Raw genomic sequence first — 13,005 nt, 5'->3', positions numbered from 1 at the left:
GATCACAAAAGTGGGAATTTGCGGATTATCCTTTGTCGCCTGATTTAAATGTTTCCATATGACTTGTATGTCAAAATAGTAGCAAAGTCAATGGGTAAAAGAGTAAATATAGACCAATGAAACCCTGAATTTCGACTAATTTTATAAAAATTCAATCCCTTCAAATTTATGATCAGCAGATACTTGAGTTTCTGGTAAAATGATGTGCCCATCCATTTTGAAAATTAATGCATATGTAGACGTTTTCCCGTTTGTTTCTTCTGACTTTAATGCGACTATCCATTCATCATTTGTTCCTGGGATGAATTTTAGGCTTGAAAACCCGTGAGTTGGAGTCACTGTGCCAACATGTCGGACCTGAAAATCCAAAAATTCCACATCAGTAATTAGCATCAGATTTGTGCCTCTATTTTCGTCGTCTTCTTTATTATATGCTTCCTTACTCTCTCTTCGAGGTAGAAATATCCACTTTTGTTTGATGCCACTCCAAGCACATGCTTCGTGTATTAAATAGCCTGGATGATGAATGTCAACTGACTTTGCTAAAGCTTCATAATTCATTTGCCAATCATGGTGCTTAACATGTCCTTTCGTAGATATTGACTTCACCCATTGAGGAAAATGATTGACGATTTCACCCTTAGAATTTGTCCATACTTTTCCAATGCCTCCAACATATAAGTACCCATCTTTCACAGTGGCCCATTCACTCTTGAAACCCTTGGATATTTTTCCAGGCCCATCAGTCAATATTACCCATGGATAGGCTGTCTTCCCTTCAATCACATACACGATTCCAGTCCGATCGTCAAACGTCATAACCTTCCCATCAAACACAACCAATTCTGATAGTTCCATTCCTCTTCCACCACTCGCGATGTTTGAAGACAGAATAATAGGAGATCCTGATTCAATTTCAATGTAAGCCTTTTGAGCATGAATGTCCACAGTCAAGTAACCTGCTTTGAGATAGCTCAGCCAAGTTAATTTCACGTCTTTGCTTAACGATGATGTATCTAAATCTGATATAATTCCAAATTTATACTTCAAACCTCTTTCTGTCCGTACTGGGGTTGTCAGAGGATATGTAGATTCATACACAGTTGTTTTGTAATCTTTCCTATCGTCCAAATCCTTTTTGGTACTTTGACTAAAAAAAAAAATATACATGGCAACAAAAAATGAGAACGAAATAAAAACCAAAAATATATGGCATTTTTGAATCCTTAGAGCGGTGTTTCCAATCCTATATACGGGAGCTTTAGTAAAACGATAAGCTAATCCATGTTCAAGACTTTAGAAAGGTGTTTCAACAAGCATTGTTGGATGTAGACGTAAGTCCCAAACACTAATTCTTGAAACGCGCATCTTTTTTTGCATTCTTTGACGAATATTCACATATTCATGATTTGGATAATTCTGCGTACTCAATGAATTCTCATCAATAAATACGACACAAATAATTTTTGTGTTTAGCAAAAAGTAAAACGATTTTACATATCTGATTTTACGGTTAAACAAAATTTGCTTCAAAATGACATGATTTCATTATTTGTATACCTGCATAAAAATGAGTGTGTGCAATAATACTCGTATGCGCACCAAACCTATAAGTTTACAAACCTGTATGTGCACTACAAACTTTGAATATCATTGCTTGTGGCCTAATGCTGCCAATTCACCCCTTTTCTTTGAAAATCAACAGTTACGGAGCCACCATAAATAATTCGTGTTTTCTCACCCACATCCGCAGAGACGTTATTGTTTAGCCATTTACGAAGCTTGACGGGAATCTCTTGAGCCTGAGCTGGAGACGCTCTTTCGCCAGTACTGATTGCACAAACCGGCTCAAACGCAATGACCCCATTTTGCAATTTATCATGCCTGTTATTCTCAGCATTGCTTTAGGCTGACGGAAAACAACTTTCTCTGTCTTTCCACTTTGCCTCTCTTTGAGTTTTTCACCAATACATGGGATCACCTTCAACCCAGCTTCAAAGGCAAGGCCAACCTTTGCCCCAATTCACTCTTCAGATTCCCCAAACAAATTTCTTCTCTCAGAGTGACCTAAGATGTCCCATTCAACTCTAACATCTTTGATCATTGCAGAACTAGTCTCTCCAGTAAATGGTCTCTTAGGAACCTTGTAGTAATTTTGTGCTGCCACACCGAATGATGAGGGTAAAGTTTTTCTAACATGTTCCAAATAAATGGTAGGAAGAACACACACAACTTCTTAGTTTGGGTCAAGATTTCTGCAGTTAGGAAATTTATTATGTTTTCAATTTCCTGCTTATTTCCTTTTAACTTCCAGTTTCCACCAACAAAGAAATGCCTTGTTGTAGACATATTTAAAGAAAATTTTTTGAAGGTTGTTTCAAGTCTATTTGCTGGAAAATCATTTTCATTTGCAATCCTTTTCAAATCCTTTTGAAGTTTAATAAATGGATATATAAACTTAGTAGTCATTCTAAAACAATATATTGGACAATGCAGTTCTAATAGTGTATTTTGTTTTTAGATCCGATTCTTGTTTTAGAAGTTATGGACTATTTTATTTTTACTATTAGGCGTGATCGTCTCTCATTAGGCTGCTAGCTAGAAAAGAAAAATAATTTAAAGTCACGCGACAAATTAAGAGATAAATTCTATTCGAATTATAGAATGAAAAAAAAGATTAATGACAGCTTTTCCTTGCGACACGGAGGACTGAACTTGACAACCTTCGATTAGGATTTAGAGCAGCTTTATCAACTTTGATAACTCAAGGTGTTAAAGACAATAATTCTTCTATAACTTTATTAACTTACTTTTATAAGTGAATTTTAATAGCTAATGTACAAAGTTTAACTAGGAAGAAAGTGAAAAAATAACATGATGCTTTTTTCTATCATTTTTCGTATTTCAATGCTTATTTCTGAAGGACAAAACAACTAAGCTTAACATATTCAATGGTTTGTTCTTCTAATGATTGTCTTTTAATATAACTTACTTTCTGTCCCTTGGCTTGAACAGCAAGGGAAATATATTGGCTTGAAAATCAAGAAAAGTGGCAGCTACTACAACATTCTGCCTAAACGGGATATTTTTTTTTTTCTTTTCCAGAGATAGCTTGGCACTGGAACATCGTAGAGAGTTTTTCAATAGCTCATCTTAAAGAAAATTAATTTGGTTACATATCTATAGTAACTAAAATAAATAATTTCTAAAAGAGAATAAATTTTTCCACCAAAAACTGCATTTTTGATGTCTTTTCACACTGCAGTCTTTCAAACATAATCATATACCAGCGGTAAGATTTGAACCCACGCCTCCGAAGAGACTGGTGGCTAACACCAGTGCCTTGGACCGCTCGGCTAGGCTGCCTCTCATAAATATATATGTGAATTTGGGTTGCAGACTCCGGGTTGCAGTTGTAGCTTGTAACCTAGTAAGAGACAATCACGTCCAATGTTAAGAAATATAAAAACCCATAGCTCCGAAAAAAGGAGTCAGATCAAAACAAAAAGTACACCATTAGAGCCACCTTATTCGAAACCCCTGTATAGTAAACTTTCTGTCCCTTGGCTTGAACAGCAAGGTAAATATATTGGCTTGAAAATCAAGAAAAGTGGCAGCTACTACAACATTCTGCCTAAACGGGATATTTTTTTATTTTTTTATTTTCTTTGTTTCCAGAGATAGATTGGCACTGGAAGATCGTAAATAGTTGTTCAATGGGTCATTTTAAAGGAAATTAATTGGGTTACAAATCTATAGTAACTAAAATAAATTATTTCTAAAAGAGAATAAATTTTTCAACCAAAAACTGCATTTTTGATGTCTTTTCACACTGCAGTCTTTCAAACTTAATACCAGCGGTAAGATTTGAGCCCACGCCTCCGAAGAGACTGGTGGCTAACACCAGTGCCTTGGACCACTCGGCCAGGCTGCCTCTCATAAATAAATATATATATGTGAATTTGGGTTGCAGCAGTAGCTAGCAACATAGTACGAGACGATCAGTCCAATGCTAAGAAATATAAAAACCCAAAACTCCTAAAAATAGAGTCAGATCAAAACAAAAGTACATCATTAGAACTACCTTGTCTAATACCCTACTAGATAGATAATGAATGTCATCATAGTTTTATATTAGAGCTATGACGTGAATAGAAAGTCACAAAATTATATTGTTCACGAAATTATATAAATCACGAAATTATACACTAGTCAAAATGGCACATCAAATTAGTACTATTAATTAGTATTATATCGAAACCTGAACCAGCTTCTAATTGCAATTTTTCTTACTTGACTTACTTTCCTTGGTTTTTTCTTACGTCTTTAATTTTTGATTACTATGAGCAATGTTTCTGCTTGGTCCTGATCTATTTTAAGATCATTGTTAAGCCAAAATACTTACTCTGCCTTAATATCGTCTTTTTCTAGGTTGCAGCAACCGCTGCAACTAAGATTATGGCAACAAAATCTAAGTAAGAAGTGGTTCTGTGGTTGCCTGACCTCACTTCATTCTGAGAAATGCTTTGAATAAATACAATGCAACAGGTGTCAGGGGGGAAGGGGGGTGGGGGGGGGGGCAACTCCTCTCTGTTAGCAGAAACTATGTTTCAGCTTAAACACTAAATTTTAAATAAAAAAAAGTTGAACAAAGTTGAGACTAAGTACGAAGAGACTTCTTATCTCAAAATCAAAACCATCTACTAGGAAAAGTATCCTATTCTCTTATTGGAGGGTGGATTACCTAAGGTCAATTTTTTTTACGCATTAAATTCATTGCTCAAGTTTAAAGTACACAATTTTCCCTACAGAAGTTACATTTACTAAGTTGAAATTCACCACCTATTTCGAATTTCATTACCCAGTTTTCCCTAATAACTCTGGATCTGTGGTTGACGAAGTAACAAGTGTGGAAGGGCGGGGGGGGGGCGGATTTTGCTCTCTAATAGGGAAAATTTAGAAAATACTAACTTATAGTCTAAGGCCATTACGCCCAAAGACTCTAAAGTCAAGCTGGAAGAGTTATAAAATGAAATTCAAACTAAAAACGAATAGAAAATACACTTTTTGAGGCGGTTTACCCCTCCTCTCCAGCCACAGAACTTTGTGTTGAAAACATTTTGTACCACACTAGTTAAGACTCTGTACTTATCTAGACCAAAATAATTAGCAGATATATGAGAACTGCGCAGGAGCGGATCCAGGTTTTTTTTAGGGAGGGAGGGGGCAAAATAGGTTGAGCCTATAAAAAAAAATTGGGGGGGGGGCAAAAAGTATCTAGAGCTATGGCTGCAGGAATTCTCTTGTTGATTCTCTTTTCTACGTTAAATATAACTTCACGAACACATGAAATTGTGTGCCTGGTGTTCGTATGAGGCGTGAGATTAACTGAGACGCACTATATTCATTCTAGTTTCATGATTTCTTTCAAGAAGATCAAATTTAGCAGAAGCAGGACCATTTAAACAAACAATTCCAGAAAATCAGACAACATGTGGCTGAAAAGTCAGTCCACATACGTGCTCAAATTGAGTAACCTTTTCAGGTTGTGACCTATGTTCTATCAGCAGCCATCTTTTCAAAAATTACTGTTTTTTTCACAGACTATTCCAAGGAAAATATCAAGTTGTATCAAGTTGTTTAAATGTTACGATAAAATAAAATCATTTAAAATTTCCTTGTAATGTATCTAAGATTGTTGCTAAAACTTCCTAAATATTTTTGCAATATACAAAGTTTGCAGTTTTTTCTCATACCTTTTGCTTTATCATAATATAAATACTGTAATGATTCTTCAACACAGTTTGTTCCTTACTAGGTTTTAGCTATATCCACTGAAGCTTACACAGTTCCCATTTATAATAATCTCTCTCTTTTATGTAACAACAGGACGTCATAGTCTCTTAATATTATTATTTTTATCTACCAAAAGCACCAGATGTGGGCTATTCTCTTTCAAATGAGCCATTAAACAGCTCTATGATTTTTCAGTGCCCAACTTGCTGAGGAGAAAGAAAACACGAAAAAAGAACGTTGACGCAGAATAACGTAGTTTAAGCAAATTTTCTTGTTTTTCAAGCCAATATATTTTCTTCGTTCTTCAATTATTCAATTCAATTGATTGAAATAAAAAAGATTAAACATAAGTAAAGCCAAGAAACTAATTTTTTATATAGGAGAATCGGACAAGGTGACTCTAATAGTGTAATTTGAGTTTGGATCTGACACTATTTATTGTGAGTTATGAGCTATTGTATTTCTTAGTATGGGACGTGATCTTCTCTTTCTAGGTTGCAAGCTACCGCTGCAACCCGGATCCCTGATTACAAACAGGAAAAAGCCTACAGATTTCCCTTCATTGAAATAGTAAGAGACCTTAAAGAATCAGCCAGCTAACTAAGTCCAATATATGCTATGATTTTTATTTCGAATGGTCGTTACTTACTATAATAACCAGTGCCCAGCTATATCAGGAGAAAAAAACGAGAAATTTTCAAGTAATTTATCAGTTTTGACTAAAAACTAAATATTATTGCTCAGACATCATAAATATTTTTGCAGTTTACATAATAGCTTTAGTGATTCTGAACTGAAAATTAAAATATAAAACTTTTTTTTTAATGGAAATACATATTGGATGACACTTTGGGTAGTTAGAAACTAAGGAAAAATAAAACTAGTTGTGTAATTTTTAGGTATTTTTTTTAGTTTTAATTAAGAAATAAAACTATTGCCCTAGACACCATATGTATTTTTGCAGTTTACATAATAACTTTGTCGATCCTGAACATAGAACTAAAACAAAATAGAATGATCTTGTCGAAAGATAAACTTGTATAAATATTGCGTTTACTTATTACGTCATATACGGTTATTATATGATTATAATGTTATTCATCAAGCTTATACACAAAAAATGCAGGTTTTTTGTTAAAATTGATTATACTTTAAGAACTATTTTATTTTTAATTACAAAAGGCACTAGATGTAGCAATTTCCTTTAAAATAAGCCATTATACAGCTCTCTATGATTTTCCAATGACCAGCTAGCTGAGGAAAAAAAAACTGAAAGAAAAAAACATGCTTTATTTGTAAACTATCGTGGTTTTAGCCACTTTCCTTAATTTTCAATCCAATATATTTTCCCTGTTGTTCAAGCTAAGTCATAAGTAAGTATTGTATATAGAGATTTTGGACAAGGCGGCTCTAACAGTGTACTTCTTGTTTTAATCTGACTGTATTTCTAGGAGTTATGGGTTACTTTAGTTTTAACTATGGGGCGTGATAGTTTCTTACTAGGTTGCTAGCTACCGCTACCCAGATAAAAGATACTCGAACGTCGTAAAAAGCAAAAGATTTCTTTATCCATTTTGAGTTGTAGATAAAACGTGTGTAATTGGTTGCAAATGAAAACGCTCTATTGTTTGATTATGGGTCATATCTGCCTAAATATTGCTAATTTACGCAAATGGACAACATGGCTTGAAACAACCTTTGAAAGTTGATACTAGCGTTAAGTTCTGTTTTTCAAATGACGCAACATTTGTCACAAGTGGTTCGATGACCAATATTAGGAACAGAGTTAATTCCCATGCCATGCCTGTACATTCATCATAACAAAATAAAAGTATCAAAAACGATTAGATTCAAAAAAAGAAACTAAACAAAATCCTCTATAATTTACTGATGGGCATTGACGATTTGAACAAATTCCGACTTAAGAGACGAAGCTCCGACGAAAAATCCGTCAATATTTCCCTCTGGCAAGTTCACATCAATTATCAATGAATGTCCACAGTCAAGTAACCTGCTTTGAGATAGCTCAGCCAAGTTAATTTCACGTCTTTGCTTAACGATAATGTATCTAAATCTAATATAATTCCAAATTTATACTTCAAACCTCTTTCTGTCCGTACTGGGGGTGTCAGAGGATATGTAGATTCATACACAGTTGTTTTGTAATCTTTCCTATCGTCCAAATCTTTTTTGGTACTTTGACTCAAAAAAAAAATATACATGGCAACAAAAAAAGAGAACGAAATAAAAACCAAAAATATATGGTATTTTTGAATCCATAGAGCGGTGTTTCCAATCCTATATACGGGAGCTTTAGTAAAATGATAAGCTAATCCATGTTTAAGACTTTGTTAAGGTGTTTCAACAAGCATTGTTGGATGTAGAGGTAAGTCTGAAACACTAATTCTTGAAACACGCATCTATTTTTGCATTCTTTGACGAATATTCACATTTTCATGATTTGGATAATTCTGCGTACTCAATGAATACTCATCAATAAATACGACACAAATAATTTTTGTATTTAGCAAAAAAGTAAAACGATTTTCCATATCTGATTTTACGGTTAAACAAAATTTGCTTCAAAATGACATAATTTCATTATTTGTATACCTGCATAAAAATGAGTATGTGCAATAATACTCGTATGCGCACCAAACCTATAAGTTTACAAACCTGTATGTACACTACAAACTTTGAATATCATTGCTTGTGGCCTAATGCTGCCAATTCACCCCTTTTCTTAGAAAATCAGCAGTTACGGAGCCACCATAAATAATTCGTGTTTTCTCACCCACATCCGCAGAGACGTTATTGTTTAGCCATTTACGAAGCTTGACGGGAATCTCTTGAGCCTGAGCTGGAGACGCTCTTTTGCCAGTACTGATTGCACAAACCGGCTCACACGCAATGACCCCATTTTGCAATTTATCATGCCTGTTATTCTCAGCAATTGCTTTAGGCTGATGGAAAACAACTTCCTCTGTCTTTCCACTTTGCCTCTCTTTGATTTTTTTTCAACTCTCCTTTTCAACAATCCTTTTCAACTCTTTTTTAAGTTTAATAGCTGGATATCTGAACTTAGTTGTCATTCTAAAACAATATATTGGACAATGCAGTTCTAATAGTGTATTTTGTTTTTAGATCCGATTCTTGTTTTAGAAGTTATGGACTATTTTTTTTTCTACTATTAGGCGTGATCGTCTCCCACTAGGTTGCTAGCTAGAAAAGAAAAATAACTTAAAGTCATGCGACAAAATAAGAGATAAATTCTATTCGAATTATAGAATGAAAAAAAAGATTATTGACAGCTTTTCCTTGTGACACGGAGGACTGAACTTGCCAACCTTCGATCAGGATTTAGAGCAGCTTTATCAACTTTGATAAATCAAGGTGTTAAAGACAATAACTCTTCTATAACTGTATTAATTTACTTTTATAAGTGAATTTTAATAGCTAATGTACATAGTTTAACTAGGAAGAAAGTGAAAAAATAACATGATGCTTTTTTTATTATTTTTCGTATTTCAATACTTGCTTCTGAAGGACAAAACAACTAAGCCTAACATATGCAATTGTTTGTTCTTCTAATGATTGTCTTTTAATATAACTTACTTTCTGTCCCTTGGCTTGAACAGCAAGGGAAATATATTGGCTTGAAAATCAAGAAAAGTGGCAGCTACTACAACATTCTGCCTAAACGGGATATTTTTTTTTCTTTCTTTTCTAGAGATAGCTTGGCACTGGAACATCGTAGAGAGTTTTTTAATAGCACATTCTAAAAGAGAATAAATTTTTCCACCAAAAACTGCATTTTTGATGTCTTTTCACACTGCAGTCTTTCAAACATAATCGTATACCAGCGGTAAGATTTGAACCCACGCCTCCGAAGAGACTGGTGGCTAACACCAGTGCCTTGGACTACTCGGCTAGGCTGCCTCTCATAAATATATATGTGAATTTGGGTTGCAGCATCGGGGTTGCAGCGGTAGCTAGCAACCTAGTAAGAGACGATCACGTCCAATGTTAAGAAATCTAAAAACCCATAGCTCCTAAAAAAGGAGTCAGATCAAAACAAAAAGTGCACCATTAGAACTACCTTATCCGAAACCCCTGTATAGTAAACTTTCTGTCCCTTGGCTTTAACAGCAAGGGAAATATAGTGGCTTGAAAATCAAGAAAAGTGGCAGCTATTACAACATTCTGCCTAAACGGGATATTTTTATTTTTTTATTTTCTTTGTTTCCAGAGATAGATTGGCACTGGAAGATCGAAAATAGTTGTTGAATGGGTCATTTTAAAGGAAATTAATTGGGTTATAAATCTATAGTAACTAAAATAAATTATTTCTAAAAGAGAATAAATTTTTCAAGTCTTTTCACACTGCAGTTTTCAAACATAATACCAGCGGTAAGATTTGAGCACACGCCTCCGAAGAGACTGGTTGCTAACACCAGTGCCTTGGACAACTCGGCCAGACTGCCTCTCATAAATAAATATATATGTAAATTTGGGTTGCAGCAGTAGCTTGCAACCTAGTACGAGACGATCAGTCCAATGCTAAGAAATATAAAACCCAAAACTCCTAAAAATAGAGTCAGATCAAAACAAAAGTACATCATTAGAACTACCTTGTCTGATACCCTACTAGATAGATAATGAATGTCATCATAGTTTTATATTAGAGCTATGACGTGAATAGAAAAACACGAAATTATATTGTTGTTTCTGAAGACGTCATGAAATAATACCATTGCGCCATGACGTCATGAAATAAAATCATTACACCGTGACGTCATAATTACTATATAAGAAACCTCAAAACTGTAAATGGTCTAATTCATGAATACATAATGGTTAGGTCAAAGCAAGCTACACGCAAGTTAAAAAAACAGTACTACAAAAAAAACAGAGATAGTACCTCGAAAAGAAAAAAGCAAAGGTATTCAACCGACCAGGCGTATCGAGAAGTAATCAAACAAAACAGCAAGATTTGTTATCACAATGATGAAGATTTTAGACATGCAAAAATTGAGACAGCCAAACAAAAGTTCAAGGAGCGTTATCACATTGATGAAGATTATAGACATGCGAAAATTGAGACAGCCAAACAAAACATCAAGGAGTTTTATCACAATGATGAAGATTATAGACATGCGAAAATTGAGACAGCCAAACAAAACATCAAGGAGCGTTATCACAGTGATGAAGATTATAGACATGTGAAAATTGAGACAGCCAAACAAAACATCAAGGAGCGTTATCAAAATAATAAACTTTATAGAGAAGCAACAATTGAGCAGGCTAGACAAAAGATCAAGGAGCGTTATCACAATGATGAAGATTACCGAAAAATATATAAGAAAAAGTTGCTACCATTACGTAAAGGCTGAATCATCAAATTTAAGCTGAAACTAAGTAAAGGACAATTATGCCTCCAAATATTCACAGTGATACATTAAAGAACGATCTTCAGTCCATAGTAACTGAAGTGTTATAAGAAATCCTTATATAGATGAAGCTTACACTATCAAAGGTTACTGTTTACAATGTGTTGAAAAGACATTAAAAGACTATCATTGGAATATCAAATCATTTTGTACATTGGAATTAGTTAGCCACTTGATTGTTTGAGGTTCATCTCTTACTATTTGAAAGAACAAAAAGCCGTAGGCTTTTTCCTGTTTGTAACCGGGTTATTATTAATGGTTAATGGTTTAGTTCATGTTTAATTTTGAAGCAAATTACAGTAAAGAACGATCTCTCGCCCATAGTAACTGATATACGGTGGTTCCAGGGGTAGCTACAAGCTTTCCAGATTGTAGCGGTATCCGAGTTGCAGGGGCAGCTGTAACCCGATCATTAGGATATCATACATAATTACATAAAGGACCGATATAGTTCATCATATATAGTATTTGTCAATTATTATAGTAAAGAACGATAAACAAAACCCAAACAAAAAATAAAACTAATTTTAAAATTTTCGGGTAGTTTACCAGTTTTAACATAAGGGATCGATAAAGTTATCATAACTGGTGTCAGTCAAGAAGATCTCGTGCAGTAGTCATTAATAGAAGTTTTGTTTAGACTGAATAGTCCATAAAGGCTTGATCATCAGATAAAGCTGAAACCTAGTAAAGGAGTAAAAAAAGATCTCTCGCCCATAGTAACTTATATACGGTGGTTCCAGGGGTTGCTACAAGCTATCCAGATTGTAGCGGTATCCAGGTTGCAGCGACAGCTGTAATTTCAAACAAAAGTGCTACATCTACCTGCCTATTATCTCAAATCTTCATGCACCAAAGCCCTTTGATTATGACAACCATAGCGTGTTTTCTTCAAACCATAAAGAGCTCCAAGGGCCAACTTCGAAGACCATATTTGCTCATAGGTCCCTTTCCTGTTGTTAAAATATGGATTTCGCTGAACCTGAATTTGAAGAATTGATTTCTTAACATATTCTTTATAGTTAAAAACTGTATCATCAGACTTTTGATCATTTCTTTCCCTAGTTTTAACTTCTCTACCCATCCTAAAATCACTATTCTGAAATTATGTGCGTCCTGCTCTTTCTACTCTGCAGAATATAAATTCTTTGTATTTGTCCGCCTAGCCACAATAAACTATTTTTTGTACAAGTCTATTATGATCTTCTAGCATCTTTTTAATGTATTCATAACTATTCCTGCTTTTATTTAATTTTTTTAGTAGATCCAATGCTGTTTGACCTACAGTAGATATTTCGATGGCTCGGCTCTGATACTTTACTTGTTTTATCTTTGTTTAGCCTGGTCTTCTGAAGCCATTTACGTTTATTAATGTTTTCACGGATTAGGCTACAAACTTGAAATGTTAAGCCACCAGTCAAAATGGCACATCAAATTAGTACTATTAATTAGTATTATATCGAAACCTGTACCAGCTTCTAATTGCAATTTTTCTTACTTGACTTACTTTCCTTGATTTTTTCTTATGTCTTTAATTTTTGATTACTATGAGCAATGTTTCTGCTTGGTCCTGATCTAAGCCAAAATACTTACTCTGCCTTAATATCGTCTTTTTCTAGGTTGCAGCAACCGCTGCAACTATGATAATGGCAAAAAATGTAATTAAGAAGTGATTCTGTGGTTGCCTGACCTCACTTCATTCTGAGAAATGCTTCGAATAAATACAATGCAATAGGTACCGGGAGTAGCTCCTCTCTGT

General features: G+C 34.4%; 1 protein-coding gene and 2 pseudogenes across 1 annotated transcript; all 3 read right to left on the bottom strand.

Annotated features, from left to right (window-relative positions):
* Positions 1–141: 141 nt before the first annotated feature.
* Positions 142–1,368, bottom strand: LOC148943169 (soluble calcium-activated nucleotidase 1 pseudogene; annotated as a pseudogene).
* Positions 1,369–1,664: 296 nt separating this feature from the next.
* LOC148943168 (triosephosphate isomerase pseudogene) lies at positions 1,665–2,349 on the bottom strand (annotated as a pseudogene).
* A 5,331-nt stretch (positions 2,350–7,680) lies between these two features.
* Positions 7,681–12,330, bottom strand: LOC148943167 (triosephosphate isomerase-like). Its single transcript, XM_089102462.1, has 4 exons — positions 12,144–12,330; positions 8,532–8,809; positions 7,842–7,848; positions 7,681–7,760 (listed from the first exon to the last, which is right to left on the bottom strand). Exons 1-4 carry the CDS (start codon positions 12,328–12,330, stop codon positions 7,681–7,683), a joined length of 552 nt encoding a protein of 183 aa, XP_088958588.1.
* Between the last annotated feature and the right edge of the window lie 675 nt (positions 12,331–13,005).

Source organism: Artemia sp. Qi Xiang Cuo, chromosome 16, assembly GCF_049724085.1.
Source record: "Artemia sp. Qi Xiang Cuo chromosome 16, ASM4972408v1, whole genome shotgun sequence".
Taxonomy (NCBI): Eukaryota; Metazoa; Arthropoda; class Branchiopoda; order Anostraca; family Artemiidae; genus Artemia; species Artemia sp. Qi Xiang Cuo.
This window is presented reverse-complemented; position numbering and strand designations above follow the sequence as displayed.

Bases quoted from the DNA above. Each gene is read 5' to 3' on its own strand.
- LOC148943167 (XM_089102462.1), bottom strand. From the start codon at position 12,330: ATGGGTAGAGAAGTTAAAACTAGGGAAAGAAATGATCAAAAGTCTGAT. The intron at 8,810-12,143 runs GTTTGAAGAAAA...AGAGTTGAAAAA, and splicing joins GGCCCTTGGAGCTCTTTATG to AAATCAAAGAGAGGCAAAGT.